This window comes from Blennius ocellaris (genome assembly GCF_963422515.1).
Source record: "Blennius ocellaris genome assembly, chromosome: 9".
Taxonomy (NCBI): domain Eukaryota; kingdom Metazoa; phylum Chordata; class Actinopteri; order Blenniiformes; family Blenniidae; genus Blennius; species Blennius ocellaris.
The window spans coordinates 2,969,168-2,994,232 of record NC_137658.1 but is presented as its reverse complement, the minus strand read 5'-3'; the positions used below and the strand labels follow the sequence as shown (position 1 = coordinate 2,994,232).

At 41.9% G+C, this 25,065-nt stretch overlaps 1 protein-coding gene across 1 annotated transcript; it reads right to left on the bottom strand.

The window, feature by feature from the left end:
* Positions 1 to 624: 624 nt before the first annotated feature.
* stag3 (STAG3 cohesin complex component) lies at positions 625 to 25,064 on the bottom strand (the record flags this gene model as incomplete). The annotated part of the gene is made up of 30 exons (XM_080502389.1): positions 625 to 669; positions 1,505 to 1,601; positions 1,719 to 1,820; positions 2,523 to 2,709; positions 2,938 to 3,131; positions 4,269 to 4,406; positions 4,758 to 4,891; positions 6,316 to 6,417; positions 7,539 to 7,669; positions 8,146 to 8,323; positions 9,175 to 9,267; positions 10,491 to 10,571; positions 10,661 to 10,748; positions 11,363 to 11,430; positions 12,204 to 12,404; positions 12,898 to 12,990; positions 13,101 to 13,193; positions 14,633 to 14,736; positions 14,875 to 14,977; positions 15,875 to 15,971; positions 16,811 to 16,918; positions 17,639 to 17,718; positions 18,192 to 18,290; positions 19,515 to 19,712; positions 20,699 to 20,850; positions 21,948 to 22,152; positions 22,477 to 22,553; positions 23,414 to 23,510; positions 24,292 to 24,507; positions 24,909 to 25,064. 30 exons carry the CDS (start codon positions 25,062 to 25,064, stop codon positions 625 to 627), a joined length of 3,717 nt encoding a protein of 1,238 aa, XP_080358515.1.
* Position 25,065: the final 1 nt, after the last annotated feature.

The following is a 25,065-nucleotide window of genomic DNA, read 5'->3' as shown; positions in this document are numbered from 1 at the left end:
GACTTCATTCAACAGGTGGAACTAAAACGCGACCAAGACCTGATAAATAAACACTTTTATCTGTCGTTTCCGAGTTTTAATGATTCAGGGAAAATGATATATACCATATTACTACAGCAATATTCTTAAGTTTGTGGTTTTACAGTAAAGAGCTGTAGAATTTACAAGTTTTGTCTTGAAATGTCCAACCACGGAGAGAAATATTCCATTTGTACGTATCTAAATGTGTTTTATGAAGAGATGGTAATATTAACAATATGACAGAAACATGTATTTGCAGTCTGGAGGCTAATCTCAATTTGATTGCTTTTGGAATTAAACTATACTCGTTAATAACTTCCCTTGAGATTTAGGCTTGATGAAAACAGCAAACAATAGATGCAGGGAAAAAAAAGACTTTTAATAAACATTGAACAATAAAGAGGCTGATGTCAAGCACACCGTGACATGTAATCAAACTGAATTCATTTTCATTCAAACAAACAACACTCAAAAATCATTTAATCTGAAAGTTTCCTTTAACAACATTAGTAACATGGACTTGGATCCACTTCTTTTTTCCAGAATTCAAAACATTCAAACTCAACAGAACTCCGTCAGAGGAACTTCATCACGTCTGTGTTCTCAGTCAAAGAGCTCGTCCATGACAGACGTGGTTCGGTTCGACGGCTGCAGGTTAAACAAAGAAGAGAAGAGGAAGTTTGATTAACCAGGAATTTGTGTCGTCAAAGTTAGAACAAACAGAACATGCACACATCCACAGATCGTACATTTATTCAGACTGTGTTCCTTATACAATCGTGTTGCCATGTGCTTTGATTTTTCTATTAGGTATTTCTTCTTTTTTCTCTCAATTTTATTTATTGAAATTTCACAGGTGAAATTGTACATTTTTAATGGTCTGTGGCGGTTTCTTCTTTCTTTTTTTTTTAGATTAAAAACAACAATAAACAAATCCTCAAAAAGATAAGAAAATAGGAAAGAACGGAAAACACTACAATACAAGATTATTCACAAAAAGAGGGAAAGAAGGAGTGAATAAACACGCAAATTTAAAAAAAATTTAAACTAGATTGTGGGAGGAGCCTTGAATTCTGGCTGTTAATGCTTCCCCTTTCATTCTAAAGTCATGGGTTCAAATCTGGGTCAGGGTTGCATGTTCTTTCATTTTTTCCTCCCACAAGTCCTGCAAAGTGAATTTGTGACTCTGAATGTCTCGTCTGTGTGGTTCTCCGTGTCTGTCCTGAGATCTGTGCTGCATTTTTGTTCCATTTTAATGTTGCTTTCAGTTTTTGCTTAGTCCTAATAACTTCTCAAAGACTTTTATTTATTATTTTCATGGATTTCGTGGATGAAAAGTGTTTCAAAAATTAAGTTAGAAGCATATTTATTCATTTAATTAGTCTGTATTAAGCTCCAGAACTGTAGCTCAAGATGAGCAGAAATCTACAAATCCTGGAGAGCCATGAACAGTAATGAATTGTTGTTTTTTTGTTTTTTTTACCAGAGTGTATCCAGACTCATTTCCACTCAAGTCACTTTCAAAGTCTTCGATCTCCGGCTCGTCGTCCTGCTCGTTGCCCTCCTCCATGAGAGTGAGCCTGTGCAGCACAAACACACACTCCTCACTGTAAACAACCTCCATTTAACTCCGGTCAAACCTCAACATTTAGTAAAAAAAAAAAAATAAATAAAAAGAAACTCTTCTGTCTCCTCACAGGTCGAGCTGGGATTCCAGTTCTTCTTGTTCGGTGAGGGAGGGGGTGGCGCTGAGGGGCGGCTGGCGGCGTCCCGGGCGCTTCAGCTTCCTCATAGGAACCCTGGAGAGAAGCAGAAGGCACCAGAACAATTCACCTTACAAACACACAATGAAAGCCGAACCACAACACGTTGCACTTTGAAGGTTTAAACTGAAGCACCTTTAAAATCAGTGGTTGAAAACGTCCTCAGCTCAGGTGAATGATTTGAAATTAGAATGTGTTACGTGTGAGCGGCCTCGAAACTCATAGAAATGGTTGAAATGTTCAGGGTGACTTGTATTTTTCCCCTCAAACTTCCTATAATAAGGTACATTTGTCTACTTTTTGTAGATCTACTCACAAATCTTAGCCGTCGTATGGTGACGTCGACGGTGACGTGGCTGAACTGGATCAACTTTGAACTTTTTCCATATTTTGTCACACAAATTAAAATGTACTTTTTTTTTTAATTGGGGCTTTATATAATAGCCCAACACAATGTCAAGTGGAAGGAAATTACAAGATTTCGTTACAAATAACTTGAAAAGTGTGGTATATGATGTTTTGTGATGCAGCTTCATATATTCATTGAAATGTAGAAATGATTCTATGATTCCTGATTGTCGATCTTCCCTTTGTGCCTTCAATCATCTAAAATGCTGTTATTTGACCCCCTCGGTACTCCAAGTGTGAAATCCAAATCTCATTAGTGTGTTGATGAGCTCCATCGTCTCCTCGGTTCTGGACCAGGGGAGGACCAGTGGACCCTAAAGCTCAGCTCACCCGGAGAACTCGTCCTCCGACTCCACCTCGGTTAAGGCGCCTCCGGCGGCTCTGGCTCTGCGTTTGCCGGTCGGCCGCCGAATCTGCGGCTCCTTCTGCACGGTGGACTTCAGAAGCGGCGTGTTCAGCCGGCTCTGGATGCTGCTGCTGTCCGGCCAAGAGCCTCTGGTGGAGCTGGACGCCGAGCCTGGAGGGGGCGGGGGAGGGTGCAAGTTAAATGTTAAAAAAATAGAAGTTGAAAGTATATATATTTGTCCTAATAAGCCCAACAATACATCATATATGTGCATCAGTTCAAAAAGTGTTTGTGAGTCTAAAGTTGTGCAGTCTATTTCCTGCGTTTTAGATTTGAATGTGCTTGTTGTTACTTATCTAACATTTACATTCCTCCTCCAGGACGTTGCACCTGCGTCACCTTGAGCATAGACCCTCCTGCGTTTGGGTGAAGGAGCGTCCGGCCGGGGGCTGGTGTCCCCGTCCCGCTCCGCCTCCTTGGATTTGGAGGCGGAGGCGGCGGTGGAGGAGTGGTGCTGCAAAGACCTGCGGTACAGTCTGACGGACGGCCAGGAGAGGGCAGCACGGGGACACTGGGACGTCAGGAAGCCGGCTCTGGGTGGGGAAGTCAGGAATGACAAAGCACGAGGACAAAGACCAAGAAAAACTGTTATTTCTGTTAACGTTGATAATAATAATATCCTTAAGAAATATCAAAGTCACGCCTTTTAAACGTGGCTAAATCCTTCAGGCATCTGTGCGCGAGTTGCTTTTTTTCAATGAAGGAGCTCCGAGTTCGTTTCTGTGCATAAATAAAAGTCCAAACCACCTCCACCCATCAGCGCCGACACTCGTCTCCACCCAGTTCACCTTTTGTTGATCACTGGTTTCACTACTTGGATCTTGGCTCGTCTCTCGTGACCTTTTGTTGAGTAATTATCTATAAGCGAGATCTATGGCATCACGTACGACTCCAAATAATACTAATAATTAAAAATTGATGCTATTTTTTATGCTTTATAACTGTTAAATGTTTGGAAATAGCATATTAAAACGACAACAAAATGTTAGACATTTGTAATAAAACTCTTTTGGAAACAAGACAATGTATTTCATATTTATTCTATATTTTATTTTATTTTAATTCTATTTTCTTGTGTATATACTTATTTATTTATGTATGTCGGCACCAGGGTAGACGGCAAAGTAAGAACTTCATTACACTGTGAAACCTGGCTTTTACTGTTGAAATGACAAATAAAACACCTTGAACCTTGATAATTCAGTCTTTAAATAAGTTAAAATTCTCACTAAATGCCTTCAATTAGCTTTCATAATCGTGTTGTCTCATCTTAATCACCACAAACCACTAATATACTGCAGAAAAGGTTTTTTTAAAATAAAAAAACCCAAACTATGTTCATTTTAAAGGCACAAGGAGAAGCTGGAAGCGACCACGTCTGGTTATTTACATTAGAAAAGGTTCCTGCAAACCAAACGGAACGTACTTACACTTTATTTCCTCATAAAACAAAACAACATATCAGATTCTGAAACAAGACATTTCAGTGTTTCATGTCCTGCATGGGCTCACACTGAAGGAGGTTTTGTGTGGAACCTCTGCACCTTTCTGTAACTCCTGAACACGTGTGCAGTTTGGAGATCAGTTCATAGTATTTACATTTCACACAGCGCCTGAAGAATCTGTTTGAGACAAGAGTGAGTAAATGACAAAAATGACGTGTTTCTCACAGTATGGTGCGATCCTGTGGCAGCAACTTGAAAATGAACTCTGTGAGGATCTCCAGGAAGTAAACATGTGGATAACGCTCCTCCTCCTCCCCCTCCTCTTCCTCCTGTGAGCCTCGGAATGCAAACTGAATACCGTCCCTGAAAGCAGAGCAACAACAACCAAAATGTCTGTATTACACAGACTGAGCAGCTGTAGTGTGAAAAAAAAAAAAAAAAAACACTGGATTTTTTATTTTACAACCATCTGTTTACAAACTCAAAATCTGATGATAGTGAAAGAAAAGAGTGGCGAGAGAGAAATATAGAAACGTACCGACTTCTAAATATGTAGTAGGTGTTAGGGTGTAGCTGCTAGAAAGCGGCTAAAAAATAACGGAAATACACAAAGACATGGCAGGACCGGGGAGTGTGTGTGAGAGAGAGAGAGAGAGAGAGAGAGAGAGAGAGAGAGAGAGAGTGAGAGAGAGAGGTGAAGTGTGTGTCACTGACATGTGCAGGGCCATCAGTGGTTTGCGGACACGATGCAGATCAATGCCAAAGCTCATGGCGAGCCTCTTGGCCAAGTCTCTAATCTCAGTGAGATCCTCCCTGCTGTGGTCCTCCGTCAGCATCTCCGAGAACAGCTGAGCACACACACACACACACACACATGCGGGCGCACACACACACACACACATACACAAGCAGGTTAATGAAAACACAAGGGATTCACACATTCCTTGTTATTGGTAAAGTTGATTTGCTGTAATAGTGTAAACTTATGTCCTCCTAAACATGACCTGAAATACAAACTATCAGACACGTGAATGTGTGAATTTAAAAAAAAAAGAAATCACAGCTCATATGTACATATTTCTATATTTCTATCAGCTCAATGCTACAAAAATCCAAAGCCCAACGAACATCTATTCTCTTGAATTCACAAATCGTTTACACTCGTTGATCAACTTCTGGCTCCTGCAGAAACTTGTTTTTTCCCCCACTTTCCTTCATGTGGAAATGGAAATGAATCGTCCTCACATCTTAAAACACCAGATTTTATAGAACCCTTCCGACGCGACTGTCTGAAGAACCGACGTGGAGCAAGTCTGACGAGGACTCGGTTGATCTGTCGTTTACATGACAGGGTTTCTCTGTGTGAAGTATGTCGGACGGTTTATTTCTCAGACGCCACATGAATGCAGACACAGTTGTAATTGGATTCCTTCAACGAACATCCGTCAATCAATCGTCTTTCACAATAAATCTACAAGTTGCAGTTTAGATATTGGAATCAAAGAAAGAAAATCAGACTTTCAACTTGGAACGGCAACAAAACCCCAAACCGGCGCAGATATGGTGCCAAGACGTCATATTTGTTTACGTAATAATAAAAAAACGTTTATTAATGGGAGACAAACAACAAGGTGATTCTATTTGACTAGATTTTATCGATGTTTCCGGGGGTGGGGTGGGGGTGAAAGTGACACTCAATCTTAATGGGGTACATAAAAAAATGGATAATAAGTAGAACTCTGAAAAAACATTGAGAAGATAAGATAAGATAAGTCTTTATGATGTCACAAAGGAGAAATCTACTTGTTACATTCTGCTCTTAAGGACTCATGAGTAGTGAAAGACAAGAAATGTGCAAAGAATAGAGGTATCTTATATACAATGACTATCAAGAACTCTAAGGGCCAAAAGTATTGACAGTAGAAGTAATAATAAGTCAAATAAAATAAAATAGGACTAAAATAAAAATAAGGTAAAAATCACAGACTAAAATAAAGTATAATGAGTTCTAAGGGGAGCAAAGTACACGGTAAGATGAAATACAATGAAATTAAACTAGGCAAAGTGTAGAATAAAAGCACAATAAAGTATTATTGAAGTATTATCAAGCAAACCTCTCAGCGACAATATGCCTGTTCAGACTATTTGGGTATTTCGAAGAGTTTTCAGAGTGACGGGACCGTCTGACACACCTCCGCCCTCCTCCCACTGCCCCCGTCAGCCACACAGTTTGAAACCGTCTGGGAGAAACGGTGGGCGTGGAAGTGCCCACCTGCTGCAGGCTGAGGCAGACCGTCCGGGCGCTCAGCACCACGTTGATGAGCTTGCTCTTGCTCAGGGTTTCCTTGATAATGTCGCCGAAATCTTTAAAGTACTGGAGGGAAACCACAGAAGAGGAGGAAAAGTTAATCACCGTCGCAGACTCGCTGTGTGAAAATGTAACCCCCCCCCCCCCCATCTCTCTCCTGTCATCGGTGCTTCTTTTAGCCACACTTTCAGTCTGACTCACTCGCTGCACCTCCGTCCTTCTAGAACCCATTTTCTCACCTCCTCCTCCGTCTTTGCACATCCTCTCCATTATTAAGTCTCGTTTCAAATAAACACGTTTCCTGTATTCCCAACTCAATCTCGGCGCCGCAGACAAAAATAGATGACAAGATTAAGAGGAATGATATCGCTGGATAGAGACGTAGATAAAGAAAGATTTTCCCATCAACCTCACTGGAGAGGAAGCAAGGAGGAGACAGATGGACGGAGAGGTAGACAGAGAGAGGATGACAATGTGAGAGAGAGAGGAAGAGAGAGAGAGAGAGAGAGAAAGAGAGCCTAATCCTCACTCTCCTGCTTGTGTAATCTGGAACACTTTCAGATATATATCCAGTCTGGTTGTTCAGTTTTATAAGTTAAAAGACAGACTTTAAATCACGTTTTTGATTGAACAGAAAGTCAGTGAAGAGCAGCAGATACTGGAGCGACGTGATCTCTTCTGCCTCTCCGTCGGTTGAAGACTTTGTTAAGTCGTTATTCAGAGACACAATAGTCCGATCTGGAAGTTACAAACGCAAGGATCCATTAATTAGCGACACATCGATGATTATTGAGACGTTCCAGGTGAAAGAAGACAGTCCTGCAGACTCGTCTGTTGTGGGAGAAGAAGGATAAGTCCTGACAAAAATAAGATAGGGATCACTGTGAGGAACCTGGAGGTGAAGCTGTGGAGGTTTCAGGTTGGAGATGCTTTGGACTGCTGGATGTAGTGAAGGAGAACATGGAGGTAGACGATGGGGAGGACAGGAGAGGAGACAGGGGGCCCGAAAACCCTCAAAACACAGAAAAGACATTGAAAACAAGACGAATGGTTGAACCGGCGACCTTCTGATTGAGGATTAACCCGCTCTACCAACTGAGCCACAGCTGACTGTGCTCACAGGCCACCATAGAAGGACGGAAATGTTCCCATGTCTGGTGCAAAGCATCGCTGAAGAGTCCCTGCACCTTGCGGTTGTAGTGCTTGAAGATGGTGGTGGCCGCGCTGAGGTCCAGCACCCCGAACACCACCAGCTTACAGTAACCGGCCAGCTGATTACGTTTCCTCTGGAGCCGCTTCATCTTCACCTCCTCCTCGCCTGGAGAGGAGGAGAGGAAGAGGAGAGACGCTTGAGGAAGGCAGAGGGAGGGAGATTTAAAAAATAAAAAATAAAAAATAAAAAATAAAAAAAAAAGCTTTCAGGTAAAGAGCAAATGATGAAAGATGAACAGCCTCTTAGTTAACGGGTGATTTTCTCAGGCAATTTGGCAGAAGATCATGAAATGTGGAAAACAAGATTAGCTACATTAGAAGAATCCGAAAACCTGACTAAAATAAAAAACAAAATACAAACAATGTCCGCAGGCAGTAATGAGAGTGGAGTGATGTGGGGGAGACGTCTGGCAACGGTACAGCTCAGCACCACAAAATGCCTTTGATTATTATTCACTACTTTCTCTTTTAGAGGAAGACATCTGTTCCCAGAAGTGTCTCACGGACTGAAAAAAAAACCGTACGGAATTCACCGCAGCGCACGCAAACATTTATTTAGTCGTAGGCGTTCGTCTTTCTCACTTGATCCGGCGTCGGGCTCGTCGTCCTCGGTGTCGGTGAAGATGTAGTCCAGGAGGAAGGCCGCCAGCTCGGAGCGCAAAGAATCGGAGGGCAGGAGGGTCAGCGCTTTCAGGGCGGGCGTGGAGCGGACCGAGCCCTCGCTGTACTGCAGCAGCAGGTCGCACAGGAGCTCGAAGGCCTGGGAAGCACAGGCGCTTCAGTGTTGTGACTGTGGGAGGGAAACTAGAGAAAACCAAACGCATACAGAGAGAGGACATGCAAACTCCCAATCTCTACCAAATCTCTATCCACATACTCAGAGAGAATTTGTTTTTTTTTAACAATAAACGTGTTGTTTCTCTGTTTCTCTTCTTTTCACATTGGCTGAAATCATTTATTTTAAATGTATTCCGGGGTGATCTACAAATGAAACTCGAAAATGTCATTTTGTTTGTGCCTGCTTGTCGCTGCTGACAAGTTTCACCTGCATTTTGTGCTTTTTTTCACCAAAATCCCATCTTATTTTGGCAAATTTGTCTTTTTTTGTTGTTTTGGTGTGAAGAGTTTGCTGAATTGTTAACAAAAGTTATAGCATGCTACTGTCGAATTTTCTGCACCTTTTGATGTGCTTTTTCTTTCTCCCAAAGTCCGGCAAAAGAAAAATAAGAAAATAAACCCAGGCGCAGAGGATAGTAATCTTTACACCTTGTCTCTTAAAGAGACACACGGAATCATTATTGTGCATAAGAGCTGCCATTATGGTGAATGATCAGTTTACACATGTTTTTATCTTATCTTTAGAAAACACATTTAGGTTTTTTTCTTATTTAAGTCCAAGTTTGAATTTGAGAATTGGGACATAAATAGAGTACATTAAGGTTCACAGGTTTCCCTGCATCACATCTTATTCTAAATACTGATTCACAGCCCTGTGGAGGAAATGGCGAAGAAGTTGGATGCAGTTGGCTTCATGTCGTTTGACCACTTTTGTCTTAAGTAAGCAAAAAAAAAAAAGAAAAAAAAAAGAGAGGCCATTCTCTAAGCTCTCACCTGATCTCTGATCTCCGTCTGATCCACAGACAAACAGGTCTGACTGACGTTGCAGAAAGCGCGCACCTCCCTCTTCAGAAGATTCTGTTCGGTCTGGGAGAAAAACAAAATGACACATTATCATCTTGGAGACGATTATATTGGTAAATTCATATTATTATCATCATCAATCAAAAAGCAAACACTTAAATTTATGACTGTATAACAAAAAAAAAACCCAAACCTTGACACTTAAAGTTAAAATTAATGTATATTTTCATTTAATTCTACCCCATTTGGGGAGGAAGTATAGCGACGTTACACTTCAGGTTAAACAATAATAGATAAACCATCTTAAGAATTCCATCCACCAACTTTGATATATATATATATATATATATATATATATATTTGTGGCAGAAAAGCCAATATCGACAAGCATTTGTTGAAGAAACGACATTGTGAGCGACAAGTGATAAAACCAGTATAAGCAGGCAGCGTATTCATGATACTAATGAGATGTGGAGAGTTTGCAGGCTGTCAAATTTAGATATGAACACGTCAAAGAAAACCAAAAACCAGACTTTCTAGAATCTAAACCGATCTGGGGAAAAAGTAACGATTGAGCCCGTCACCCAGTGTTCGGCTTCACTATGATGTTGTGGCCAATGAGAGATAAAGTGATCTGGAGTTTCCAAGGAAACAAAAAACAACAAAACAGCTGGGATCAGAGTCGTATAGATATACGCACACATAAAGGCAAACGCGATTAAACTGACTGACGTTTGTTTGGAAGCCTTCAGTCAAACGTGGATGTTCTGTACAGGAAGATAAAAACTCAGCGACTTTAAACGACGCCACTTAAAAATCAGACGGCCGGAATAAAATGAGTGAACGCGTTGAGGAAAACACGACGGCGGCTGAGTATCGCCGACGCGCTCGGCGTGTGAAATGGGAAGTGAGAGAGGAGAAACAGTGCAAACTGTAAAAAAAAAGAAAGAAAAAAAAAAAAAAACAGCTCGCGGGTGAAAAGAGTGAGGAAAGACAAATGAGAGAACAAGAGCGTAAACATGTAAAGACAAACAATGAGGGGGGGAAAAAAAGGGGGGAAACCGATGGGGAATCCGTTTCCCGGTGTCACTGTGTGCGTTCTGACAGGCCGGCGTGTTAATTGCCTGCTGTCTGCACAGCTGGGGGATTGTTGAACAACACGGGAGGAGAAAAGCTCCGGGAAACACGCAGGGAGGCTGTGAGGTGAGAGAAACTGCAGAACGACACAGAGAGGAAGACTTATCTGAAATAAATAAATTAATAAATGCAAAATATAGAAATCGCACCATGGGCGGCGGGCAGTTCACCGCGTTCACTCTGGCCCACATCAGGTGCACGCCTGCACACTTGAGAGCTGCCACCATGAGCTGAAACCACAAATAATGAAGTTAGGGTAGTAAAAGTTGAAAAAAAGAACCTGATTCCAAGGAGCAAAGGATAACACATATGAACAAACCTCCTTATCAAGCGCTCCAGACTCCAGCCTGCTCTTCAGAATCCCGACACACGAGTCAAACAGCTTCCACACCGTCGAGTCCTTCGCGCTGGAAAACACAAACACATTGAAAAAAATCGGGATTATTCATCTTCGTTTCACATTTTCGCCATAAAATTGAATGATTTATACAAAAATGAAACCACGATTCTTGTCGTCTATTTGCATAGGTTTTCCCGCTTTTTAAGGACATTGTACTGACGCTTCTTCCAAAACGCACTACAGATTTCACGTCGGCCATTATTTCGGTCCACTCTGAGTTTTGTGTGACGGCAAAAGTAAACGCTTAAGTCGTCTGAAGAGCTGGTCTGTCATTTTTGTCTAACCTTACAGCATTCTTCACCTTAAAATTGAATATTTGTTCACATATATGAGAGTAGTTCTCATAACACTCGTGTCCCTCAAGGTCGTCGTATTGTCTTATATTAAACTTCTGCAGGCTGATGCTAAACTACTGGATTTACTTTTGTTCAACTTTTCATTGTTTCTATAGAATCTTCCTCAGAAAGATTAAAACAACATGTGAATTGATTTATGTTCCATTGAAAGCAACAGACACACCCAGAAATCCCACAGAGATCTGGAGTTTTGTTGTCAGACTCAATCACCGAACTCGGATATATTTTTCTGCTCCCACTCACACGAAACAAGCTGACAACTCACCAACTCAGTGCGGCGATCGTCTTCAAGGCGGTGACTGCAGTATATTCTTCGTCCTCGTCTGCAGAACCCTGAACACACGTCACACCGAGAGAAGACGGCGCCGTCTTGTCTTGAATTTCTGATTAACTCAACAAAAACAGCAGGTCCTCTTAAAAAAAAAAAAACAACCTTCAAATCCAAGTGAACTTTCAGGAAACGGCATCATTTCGTGTTTCCTCCATCATATAAAACACATAACTCACGATCAGAGCACTCACTAAAGATTTATTTAAAATTCCCTTCAATGCTTTCAAAGACAACTGAAATAAAATAACATGGCACATTGTTATGGGGGCGTTACTTTGCATTTTTAATGGAAAACAGCCCAAAATGGGAAGCTATACAGCTCCCAGCATTTTATCACACACAACTATTATGTCAACCATATATATATAGATGCATATGTAGCTTGAGGGCTGTGTTTGTTATCAGAAAACCTTTCAGAAGGCTTTGATTAATTTCTGTAATTATTTCAGTGGGAACTGCTTTTCTTGCTGCTGAGCTGCATTAAATTACAGAGAGCGATGTTAGCGCTGTCATTGTAGACGACCATATAACAAAAACACCTGTCAGTCTATCACAGTGTCCAAACTTGTTCCACTTCAGGAAAAATAGAAGAAATGGTCAATTCGCTCCAAGGGAAAGTGGATTGCTTTATTTACTGTGTATTCAAGTCATTAATATCAATCAAATGTAGGTAAATCAAGCTTGGAAACGACTGCAGGCAGCTTTGTAGTGGAATTAACTTGATCCAACTACATCAACTTCCACATGAAAAGTTTCACTCGGTGCACGAGCGAACCTCCAGCAGCTCCTGCAGGCATGTGGCGACGCACTCGGTCAGCTGGTCCATCAGCTGGCTGAAGGCGCGGTAAACACGGGAGGAGAAGGTGTAGCGGTCGGAGCAGAGGACGGCGAACACCCCGGCGCAAGTCTCCAACACCGTCACCTCCGTGTGCTTCTTCACTATGTTGCAGAGCTGCACGACCAGCATGTCCAGATGCTGGGAGAGAGAGAGAGAGGGAGAGAGGGAGAGAGAGAGAGAGGGCACATTTTTAAATCAAAGCTGAAAACTCACTTTTTTAAGTTGGCTTTTAACTCTGTCTAGGGCAGAGTATTTATTCTGTATGCTGTTTTTTTTGAATTTCTGGAAGGCTTCACCAACCTGCAGCACCTGTTTTATTTATTGTTTTTATGTATTATTCTCGTATTTATTTCTTAATGTACTGTTTTTATCGCTTTGTTGTAAAGCACTTTGGATACCACTAGGTGATTGTAAAGGGCTATAGAAATAAAGTTTGATTTATTGATTGATTGACAGAAAAGGAAACAACCAAATTAAGCCAGAAAGGCAATAAAGAAGATAAAAAACAGTGAAGAAAACTGCTTAAAAAAAACTCAGTCTTAATATTTTGTGGGGAAAAACAAAACAAAACGGAGTCTTGTGGATAATCTAACATCTGTTCAGAGACCTTTTGGATTTCTGAGCCTCTCACCTTTTCCAGCACCTGAGAGCTGCTGTAAATGTCGAGCTCGAAGTACAGTGGAGCTTTGAGGAGCCGCCTCACGTTCACTGCATCCGCGGAGTACTTCGGTGCAGCAAAACAAAAAATTCAGCATGAAGCACAAGAAAATGAATGAGGAAACAGCGTGGATGTGTGTGTGTGTGTGTGTGAATTGGGGTACGTTGGCACTGCACCTTGGCCAGCAGCTGAGGCAGTAAGGGGATGAAGTGATTGGTGAGGCGTTTCCGGTCTTGCTCCTGCAGCTTCTTGTCCTTCGCGCTGAGCACCTGACCTCAGAAGAGCAACAGGGAAACCTTCATGAAGTTCACGAAGACAAACGAATCCCTATACGCTGAAGCTCTGACACACCGGCTCCGAGCACCCGTCTCTTCAAAACAACTACGTGGATTGTTCTGTTTGCCTGCGTGAGCACAGAGAGAAAACAGCCAACTGCATCGGCGGACGGTTTGCGTAGCGACTCGTTGAGTCGACAAACATTAACGGACACGCTGAAGGGAGGCGCCACGAGGGAAAACTTTTGCATTTTGTGAAGCTCTGCCGATAAATAAAACCCCACGAAAACAGGAGAGGAAATCTTTTGGCTAATTTCACAATTTCTCGAACAAAAGAGGACAGAAATGAGTGTGCCCTGATGGAGCAGCTGTCGTCAGGTGCACCAAAGGCTTTTGCCGTCGGGAGGCGAGGAGAAACCAGATGTTATTGTGACGCGCTGATTTTCGCACCCACCGGGAACTTTAGCGGCAGATCGACATTCACCAGGATACTGTACTTCTCCAGTCTGCGCCCCCCCTCCCCCCCTCCTGTCGCCGGTACGTGGTGCAGGAAGTAACTGCAACAGGTGGTTGAAAGCGTCTCCAAAGACGGCCGACTGCGACCTGCCGTTCCTTCGAGGACACCGACATGAGTAGGAGAGTGACAGCCGACATCAAGGACCCCCCCCCCCCACCCCTCCTCCCACCCAGCACAGGAACTGTTTACCCTCCTTCCCTCTGGAAAAAAAAAAAAAGGCTGCACAGCTTTAAATCTCTTCCTTGAGGCTGTGAGGCTAAATGTGGAAGTTTTCAAACGTCAGAGCATCACACAGAATTGGCTTAGAAGCCACTTTCAGTGTGACTCGGTGGAGGAGGTGGGACAGAGGAGGACGTTAACCAGAATGTCCTCCATCGTGGACAACACACTCCACCCACTGCACCCGACAGTGGAGGAGCTCAGCAGCTCCTTCAGGCTCCGACGGCCGCAGCGTAAAACAGAACGCTACCGGAAGTCGTTCATCCCAACAGCTGTTAGGACATTTAACAACTCACTGTAAATGTCCTACATGTACCGTTACACCTGCACTGAACACAGCTCTGTACCTATTTACACTGTGTGTATAGCAATCCTGGCAATTTACTCTATTTTAGAGGATTTCTCTTTTTACTGGATTGCTTTATTTATTTATTAATTTTTTTTAAATATTATTATTATTTTTTATATTTACATATTCTATTTTTTGCTCTTGTCTAGATATTTACATATGTTTACATATTTTAATTCCTTAGCTTTATAAGTTCTGCACCCTTTACCTTGAGCTGTTGTAAGTTTGTGTTTCCCCCCTGGGGAGGAATAAAGCTCTCGACTCTACTCTAAAATTGACTATTACTTTTTTTCTAAAAAGAAAAGAAAAAAAAAAGCGATTGAACCTATGAAATAAAGAGACGTGCACCTTTTTGCCCTGAGTCCTCCCCACAGGTGGAGTCGCCTGCGATGCCTGTCTCATGGCACACATCATCAGCTCGATGAGCGCCCCCTCGTCCTCATACGTCAGCCCTGAAACCCAAAGACGGAGACGTTCGCAAGGCAGGAACAAAAAAATAGAAATAGAAAAAAAAGGATGAATATAAACATGTCAGATTACAAAAAAGAAAAAAAAAGGCACTGCTGCCATGCTTCATGTTGGATCTTTACCACAGTCTTGCAGCAGCAGAGACGTCATCATCTCCCAGTCCCTCAGCTCAGCTCCAGCCACGTCCCACAGACTGTCCACCAGGTACGTACCGTGGTCGTGGAACTGGGGAGAAGTCCATGATTTACAGTGGGGAAAAAAAAACAAAAAACCCCACATTAATCTGTGTGGCTTCAACAGGAAACCTCAATATTTTATGGTAAATTTAATACCAAGCCCCAATTTAACAAATTCAAACAATGAACATGATGTGCAATTAATTATCCCTGAGCAACATGGAAATTAAATGTAGATATTTTATTTATTCTGTTACTTAAAATGATTGATGATTATCTACATGTATATATTTAATCAACTACAAAAAAATAAATAACAGGTGGTAGAATTTATACAGTAACAATTACTGCATGGAAATAAATAAATCAAATAATTATCTATACATGCATCATTAATGCAATTACTCATAATCAGATAAAGCACATCATGAAATTGTTCACAGAATCTGATGATCAGATATTAATGTGTGATCAAGTCAACATGTGGCCATTGCAAGGAATCAAATTAGGCATTATTCTCATATAATAACTCACAGAAACCAAGTGGGACTAAACACATGACTTGAACGTCTTCTCACTTAGTCTTTCAAACATGTTTTTATATGTACGTGTTATTGCTACAGACATTGAAATCCATATCATTAGGGCAGGATTCAGCTATTGTAGGCGAGACAAGGAACATGTATTTATAGAGCACCACTCAAACAAGGCAATTCACAGTGCTTTACAAAGCAACACATACAATTACACAACGTTACTTTTTACATGTGACATGGGCATGTAACTACAAAACGTCTCTAATTTTTTACAACTTTTCCAAGTTGTACTCCGACCTGCTATTCTGTCCACCACATAATCCAAATAATCATCAATCAGAGCTTCTGTCTTTTTTGCATTTCTGGTAAAAAAAAAAACACAATTAATGAAAGATGCAAAGACGTTGTACCTCACTGCGGACGTAGAACAAGATGAGGATTTGAAAAAAGGCTTCATTAGTCCCTCTTTCAGTCACTTTTCCTTCCCTGGCGGCGACACCCTTCAACCTGGAGCACAAGCAGAAAAAGGAAGATATAATTTGCAATTCAATGCAATTTACTTACATGTATGTACATATTATTGAGCTCCTATTCAAATAATGTGTGATAATAAAGTGACATAAAACACATTCAGATAAAAGGTATTAATGCTTAATTCCATGTTTAACTTGGCACTGATTGAGTGGTTGATCACATTTTAAGCCATCAGTCTCATTGGTTTGAATACAACAAGCTCACATACTTAATTTCTTCTATACCAGGACTTGGCACTATTTTTTGCACTGGCTTTCGAATAAACAATAGTTTTTCCTCATTTTATTACAACTCCTATAATAAAAGTTTTACTTAACGTTTTTTTATTCCTTTCATAATTGCTTTGTTTTAATGTATTTCCTTTATTTCTTTGTAAAACACTGCAAATGGCCTTGTGTCTCAATGGAGCTATAGGAATAAGTTTACCTTGACTCAGATAATAACATGAGACAGCATCAATAAAAATTAAATAAATAAAAGTACAGCAGTGATCCAGGTATGCATTTTCTCCCCTCTTGGAATTACATCTAAAAAAAACTGGATATTCAACTTTAACTGTGTTACGTCAAGTTATCCACAGTAACAGCATGGGGGGGGGGGGTTGTTGTGACGTCACAATCAGAACTGACAAAATGATAAATGTGGGTAAATTATAATAGTGTTTTTGAGGAGCAAGTGGCTGCAGGAGGAATGTGTGGGTGAAGTGTGTAAATCTCGTTTATTTCTGAATTGTGATTCTCTTCTCACTTCAATTCGATCAGAAAAAAAAACAAAAAAAAAACGTCAAAATGAACCATCAGATGAGGGCGTACTTATTGTAGAGGAAGCCTCCCGCCGCAGAAGTGAGGGTTCGGGGTGAGGCGTAAACCAAAGGGTAGATGTGTTCGCACTCCTCGTCTGTCAAACCTTCATCCGTCATCCTGCACATGAGCACACATACGAGTAAAAAAAACTCGCTTTTTTTTTTAAAAGACTTCTAATGTGTTTTTTTAAAAGCTTTTCCAGGACATAAAAATCAGAAAAGATATTATTGAAAACACTGCAGGCCATGAAAGAAAATCGAATTCATAGTCAGCGATGAGGAAGTTGGCAAGCATAAAATCACGACTCATGCTGTGAATCATCAGCAATAATAATCATTTAAAAAAAAAAAAAAAAACTAGACAAAGGGTGCTATCACACTTACGAGTGACCATCACACTTCTTTTGTTCAGAAGCTGGAAATCATTTGTGTTCAAAGGATAAATGCTGCTGATGATAAATATCTTCATGTTTCATTTCAGCTGAAAGTTCAGCTTTGGTCAAACGTGCATCACGCTTCCTTTTTTTGTGTGGGTATATTCATCTTGTTGGTTGGCCATTGTTGTCTGGACTATTCTGAAATTCTGGGGTCTCCACAGAAATCTGACCTGCAGACAAACAACCTCCACTGAGGTAAGATAATGAGTCCAAAAACATCCAAATAGGATTTTCCTGCAAACATGACTCAGAAATAAACACGGAAAAATGTCATCGAGTCGGCGTGTTAATTAAACAAACGCTCTATTTGCCGTTTTCATCTCTCAGAATGACATTCCTGTCCTGCACGTTCCAGATAGCGGCGCAGAGAATACATTAGAGGCTGAACACGCCTCCCTTACTGGTGGATGAGCTGCAACAGCTTGACCATTTCCACCGCCACGTCCGAGTCCTTGTCCAGCACCATGCTGAGCATCCTCTCCTAAACACACACACACACATGAGCCATCACAAAGCACACACACAATGTGCAGACATGCCTGAATGTACTCCGAGACATGCACGCACACACACACACAACCCTGCTGATTAGCCAATAAGCCACAGCATAAACACCATTTATCTGCTGCAGCACATGTGGCTTAGGAGGGCTTTCAGTGTTTGAGAGGAGCTTATTAACCAACAGTAATTGGCAGCAATTAATGCAGCCAGACACATCCCCACACAAAGGCCAAGACCATAACAACAAACAGGAATGGTGGAAAAAAAAAAAAAAAAATATGTGTGTGTGCGTGCAAAATATTGGGAGGAGAGATAGAGGCAGACAATACAAAAAGCCTAAACAATAGATAAAAGGCAGATTCTGAGACACACACGCGCACACACACAAACGCACACACAGGGAGAGCAGAGGCATTAAATGAGGCGTGAGTCCAATCCAGAGGGAGGCCTCACTTTAAATCGGCTGGTGAAAAGCTCCAGGCGGCCAATGAATTCCTTCTCCTGGTACAGTCCCTGCAGGGCACGCACACACTGCAGACGCACTGGACTTTGCTGTGGAAGGGGGGGGGGGGGAAATGGAGAAAATAAAAAAAAAGTAGAGTAGAGTAACACAATTTCTATGAGTCTGCTGGACAAAGCCTTCTTGTGTGGCTGCGCTTCTGTAATCTGGGAGTAAAACGCTCGAAAAGCCAGTAAAACATTGGATATAAACAAAGAAAATAGATATTTGAAACTGTAATTGCAATTGTACATTTCACGTTGTAAACTAGGACTGGGTGATTAATCTCTGTCTGTCACGTTGTGATTTCCCAATCTAAAATGCTGTGATTTGAAAAAATACATAAATGCATGAGCGTGTCAAAGTGGCTGTATTGCAACTCAGTGAAATGATGTATTTATGAGCTGGCATCACAGGGACAGATGCAACTGATAAATTGTGTCCGTCAAAAAACTGTGCAACAATCCAAACCAAAGAAATTAAGAAATGTCAGTAGTTTATAGTTTGTTTTTTTACATATGTATGTATTTAGAAGGAATATAAAGCTATAGTTTATGATTATTGCCTAAAAGGACGTGCAAAACCAGCTGCAAACAACAGGATCTCGGCCAGCTTCAAATCAAAGCACTGAATTATTCACCCTAATGAAATCCATGAAAAGAAAACACTCAGAATTTCAAAATATAATTTTGATGAGGCTGCTTAAACTGCTCTCATCATCGAATCATTGACCTCACAAGATGTGTTTACACTTATTGGAGGTAGAGAAATCTTGTTAAAGCGCCAGCAGGACGAACTGGAGCGATGGATCCTGCTTAACATCGAAATGAACATCAGTCTTTCCCTCACCGGGGGGCGGGGGGAGACGACGCACAGAATATCGGAGTAGCAGGTCAGAAAATGGAAGCAAGCAGTGGAAACCTCTGCATCAATATCATCAGCAAGAACTAGAACCAATCCTAACATGGGGGAAAATCCCACATCACACGAGAAGCTCGAGTGTAAAAAACATAAATGGGAAGTGATTTGGGAAACCACCTTCACTCAGATCCACACTGACAGTCTGAACACAATCACACATTTACACTGTAAGAAATTTGGGAGTATTTTTTGAGATTGAAACGAACGTGTATCGTAAGGAAACGACACTCCACTAACATCTGAGGCTCTTTAAAATCCCCCTTCACTCGGTGTGAATCGTGTTTCTGAATCGAACTGCAAAAGGACTTGCACTCATTCAAGAAGTGGACGTTTCCCCCCCCCCGCTGCGATCTTACTTTGTCGTAGAGGGTCCATCCCAGGTACTTCAGACATCCGTCGTTGAGGAAGTCTTCGGGGTCGGTCCTCAGCCACACGCCCAGCTCCTCCATACACGCCGCCCGTACGTCCACCAGCACGTCCCGGTAGCGGTGCACAAACACACCGCGGAACGTGGTCTTCATCATGGAGGACAGCTCCTCGCTGTTCTCTAGCAACTACAACGCACAGACACAACGCAAACTCATGCATGTCTTCACAAGTACAAGTATTTAAAGGCAGAGGCCTCGTCATCTCAGGGTCCGTAACACTTCCTCCGTTCACCTTCTCGCCAATAAAATGTTTGCCAGCGAGTGAAAGTTGATTCCGCGTTTCTTTGCTGCTTTTTAAAATCTTACTTATCTTGAATCATTGCATCAAAAAGTTCTTATTTTTGGAGTTCTGTTGAAGTATTTATTCAATTTATAAGCTGGAATTGTGAGAAATAACACACAGAGTGGAATTATTTCAGTTTTTCTGTGATGAATCAAAAATAAACGGCATTTTGAATCAGTCTGAAATAAATAACAGAACTTCCCTGTTTGTTTTTGCATAGAAGTGAAGTGCACTTGTAGATGAGCAGAAGAAATGTCACCTTTCATTATTGTACATTGTTATATTTATTATTACATAATATCTAAAAAGCCCCTCATGAAAGTATTCAGGTGAGGAACGGAGCCAGAAGTCAAAGAAGAACGTTGACTAACTGATCAATTAACACGATTCTATATTCATATTCTATGAAATCCATATATTTCAATTTAATTTCCAACTCAAACCATTCACCCTTTAATTGTTGTTCTGCTCTTCAGATGACAGAAATCTGGTGAGACTCAGGTCAGAGTCCACGATCCCACAAACCTAAATCAATTCCTACAAACTTTGTCCTTTTGTTTTAAGTGCAAAAACGTATCAAATTGATCATGAATTTGCAATTCCCATACATTTACATTGGGGGGTTTGTTTTATGCTTTTGAAGTTACTTCAGAATCTCAGTGTTTTAGTGACTTCTAATATTTTCCTGAATCAGAATGACACCCAGGAGACAAATGTGAAACTACAGTTGCAGTTTCTGTCATTGTCATTTTCATTTTTTTATTTCTAAGCCTCCATGATGAGAACCTGAAGAGGAGGTAAACGGTGGCAGTGAGTGGCGTTGCGTCACCTCGCTGACGGTGGCCTGCAGCTCATTCAGCCTGTCCAGTGATCTGTCCTGCGCACTCTTGCTTTTCTCCGCGTCGTGCCTCCGCTGGGTGGTCTGCAGCTGAACGGACACGGCCACGGCGACTTCCACCAACCCTGTCGTCAACTTCAAGGCTGACAAAGGAGCAGAAAGAAAACGCCACAGAATTATGGATCACCGGGATCCCACGGAGGACAAGACAAATCTTTGCCCCAAGATTCTCACTGACATTTTTTCTGTATGCAGCGTCACAACAGGCTCATTATAGTTTATGAATCACAAGAGAAATAAATCTGGACAAGTAATAATCTGCAGTGTTCATTAACCTGAGCATTACAGATCAATACAGCAGATCATCTTTTTTTTCAATCCCCTCTGTCTCTTTCAATGAGGAGCAACACAAACTGTTAGAACGAAGCAGTGTTCACACTGGTTGCACTTCGCTGCATTGTGAAGTCTTTTTTTTTTGAAGTCTCAGAATAAGAAATTATCCTCAGAAATAACACTCAAAAAGAATCATTTTTTTTATTGTAGTGCGCTCCTCAAGACTCGTAACATTTCTACCCTCACATCTCCACCTGCTCCTATTCTACTTCCAAAACCGGCTCACGAGAGACTGATTCCTTTGCGACAAATTTCTTAAGACGCAAGCTTGAGATGTGGGATGACGCTGCCGCCGTGAAAGATAACGAACTGGCATGAGCCTCAGAACCGTGCTGTCAGGGTGACTTTGTAAAAACTTGTGTAATGCAACAGTTTTAGATCTTTTTCTTACATTCTGCACCTGAAGGTGCCAATAAAAAATTTTTTTTTTGGATTTTTAAGTAGTAATGGTTTGGTTTTAGGGAAAATATAGACATTTGCTCATGTATACTCTGCACCACAACACAGAAAACCTTTAAAGTGTAAATCTAAAGGTTATTATTGCACCAGTTGGCCACACTCGGGATGAAATTAGGTTGCGTGTCGCCGTGAATTGAAATGTTTGACACCCCTGATCTGGGTCATAGAAACCAGCTTCCACCAACACTGACCCATCAGTTCGGTCCGGAGAGAAATGCAAAATAAATATAATAGACAAATCTAATCATATTGTAATAATCCTGTCAGTGGTGAACTATTCAACTGAGTATTTAATTTGCTTCCTGTTCTCATCTGTTAGTATTCGTATCTCTATTTTACATGCAACACGTTAATGTTTTAAAACTCGCAAACAGAGCGCCGTGCTCACCGAGCAGCGTGCTGGTGTGTCTGAACGCCCGGACCTGCGAGTCGGACAGGCCGGTGAGTAGCGCCAGCAGTGACGGGAAGAGGTATTCGTCGTAGACGAGGCTGTTCTGGCAGGAGCGCACCAGAACCTTCACGAACTCGGACAGGCCCGCTTTCATGCGCCGCAGCTGAAGCCCCGGCGAGGACAGAGGGTAGTCCACCGAGTCCTGGGGGCGAGAAGGGAGCAGACAATAAACCGCAGAGAAAAAAAAAAGCCCACTGGAACGGTCTGTAGCCAGATGTTCTCAGGAGACCGAAGCGTGGCCGAGTGCGCCAGAGGAAAAGTGATTAGCTCGTTAACGCGTTCATTAATCAACATTAGGTTTTTAATAACTGCGCTCCATCTTTCAGATCATAATCTGTGTGAGACAGAGTGCTGGGCGGGCTTCTCAGCTAATTCCAGCAGGATTATATTGTTGTGAGGAAAAGATTCAGACAGGAATAGAAACATTTCATGGTATTCTTTTTTTTTTTTTTTTTACAGATTTTACCTCATTGAACTCTTTGGTGAGTCTGCTGATGATCTCAGCATTCTCCATGCTTTCAAACATCTCCTGGCTCACCACACCTGAAAACAAAAAAAACCTCTCTATATTACCAATTTAATCCTTTAGAAGACAATTATAGCAATATTTGACAGTTGCTTTCAAAGACTTTATGACTCTTTAGACATAAGCGAAAAACCTTAGATGCCATTCTAAAATATATAACAAAACCTGTTCTGTTTTTTTAATATGGCAACTCACACATGATGGCAGAAAATGTTGCGTCGATGCATTATCAGTAATCAAACTACTCCAGGAACCGTTTCAGCCCGGATTAAAGATTCTGCTAAACTTTGAGTTCTGCTTTTGGACGGTTTCTAGAAATCTACTTCAAACTTCTCCCAAAACCGCAATCTCGGCTGTTTTGGTCCTTTTTACTTTCAGTCAGTCCACCTGATTGATTGAGAACAAATTATGGCACCACACACAGTCATTCATTTTGTAAACATAATGCAAGTGCAGGTGACAGCATGTCAAGTTGCATTAAATGTCATTATTGTGTTTCGGTAATACCGCATTATGTGATACGATTTATTTGTCTTATCTCTGATTTCTTGTTTTTTCCCCCAATAAACAGTCTATTAAAGAGACACATACAATATAAATGCCTATAGTGCCTTTAAAAGTACATACAAATTTGAAAATAAGTTTTTAACTGTGCAAGTAGCATTAATAATTAATGGCTACATGATTTTAGAAAACAAGAGTGCTCTATATTGAGATTGGCGTCACTCTGGTTGGGTGTTCAGAATCAGCATTGTTAGCAGGCAGATCGATGCTGCTCATCATCCGATGAGCTCCACTTGGAAAAATAATCTCTTAAACTTTGACCCCTTCTTCTCGCCAACCCTTCCCCTGGCCTCTCTCCCGCTTAACCTCTGACCTCTGCATCCGCAGGACTGAACAATGAAGTTGATGAGCACCAGCAGCCCGGCCTCCCTGCTCCGCTTGTAGCTGTCGAGCCACTCGTCCACCAGCGCCTTCAAGGATGACAAGGGACAAAGAAGCAGTGGCGAAGGACGCGTGGACATCGGCTGGATGAATAATACATCACAACAACACTGTGGATTTCGGCTTCGGGCATTTCTCCACTTCATTTATTCTCGTCTTTACAGCATACGGCGATCTATAGAATCCACATTTTTCAGCCCCTTATAGTTCCCGCACCCTCTTTTAAACAGTCATTTTATTCATCCGCTCTTTTGCATAATCTTTTTTGTCAACCATGGCACTCTTTGAGAGCATCTGCTCTTTTGATTATAACTTGTCAAAAGCAGCCAAATTTCGGGGGGGGGGGGAGAAAAAAAAAAAACAACAACAGAGAAACCTTCACAAAAAAGATGAAAACGTTTTTGGTTTTTTTTCTCCCTTCTGATTTGGCATATATGAGGGGCCTCACCCAGATTCACCATCTGCATTGTTCTGCTGGTCTGTGCTGTGGCGACAGACTTTTTATTACAGCTCAACACACTTTCTTCTCCTTCTTTTATCATGCGGCCATTCTTTTGTGTTGAGACGGGTCGAGCAATACTTGGGACGGACAAGCAACGTCAATCATTGACTACAGCAGCCAATGAGGGTGCTCCTTTCTGTAAAATCCCATCAGTCAGCCGGCGACAGCTCATGATGACCTCCTCTCATTGTCAGTTTGAGTCTCTCCTCATTACACATGCCTCCTGTAGCAACCCCCCCCCCCCCCTGCTGTCACAGGATTGCCCCCCCCCCCTCCCTCCCCTCCCCACCCTCTGCAGTGTTTCTCACCGACATGGCACTCTTGCCACAGCGGACGGCATCATAGATGTCCCGAGCGCTGATGTCCTGTTTCCTCCCAGCCACGCCTGTCACAGGCCGAGGAGAGACGTGTCTGGCTTTCCCGTGAGAGCGTGGCTGCTGCTGGAGGTGGGCGGCGGCGGTGGCGTCGTCGTGGGGGCTGGGCGTCATCCTGGCTGCAGCGGCGCGTTTGGGTCTCTTGGGTGCCTTGACATGAAAGGGATTTATTTAGGGACTCGGGGAGAATCGATGCAGTCAACTTGATTTAGAAGCACGGTGGCGTCGGTATTAGATATTGATATCAGACTTGAATATAGAAGATGGGCTTCTTCCATAAAACAGCATCTTCAGTTTCATTGGATGGCCACGTGACATCCAATTATATTAAATAATAAACAATCCAAATGGTATGTTTTTACAACTTTACCATCAGTATGACTTTAAATCCAAATCTTAACACGAGGAACCATTAAAACTGAATGAATGTTCAGCTGGCTGCATGTTATACAACGCCAATCTGAACAAAACCCACGGCACTATTGCACACACTGCATCAGTATACAGCATCGAAGTGAGTCAACTTTTTTGAAAAAGAAAAGGAAAAGTACCCGAGGATCCAGCCCTGCCGGTTTTCTCCGCGTTGTGGGTTTCAGTGAGGCCTCGTAGTCACTGCCAGAGTCTGAAAAGTCCTCCAACCCGTCGAGACTAGAAGTGATGGGGAACAGCATCAGCACGTTGTCCTTGATAAGACCACAGAGCAGCATT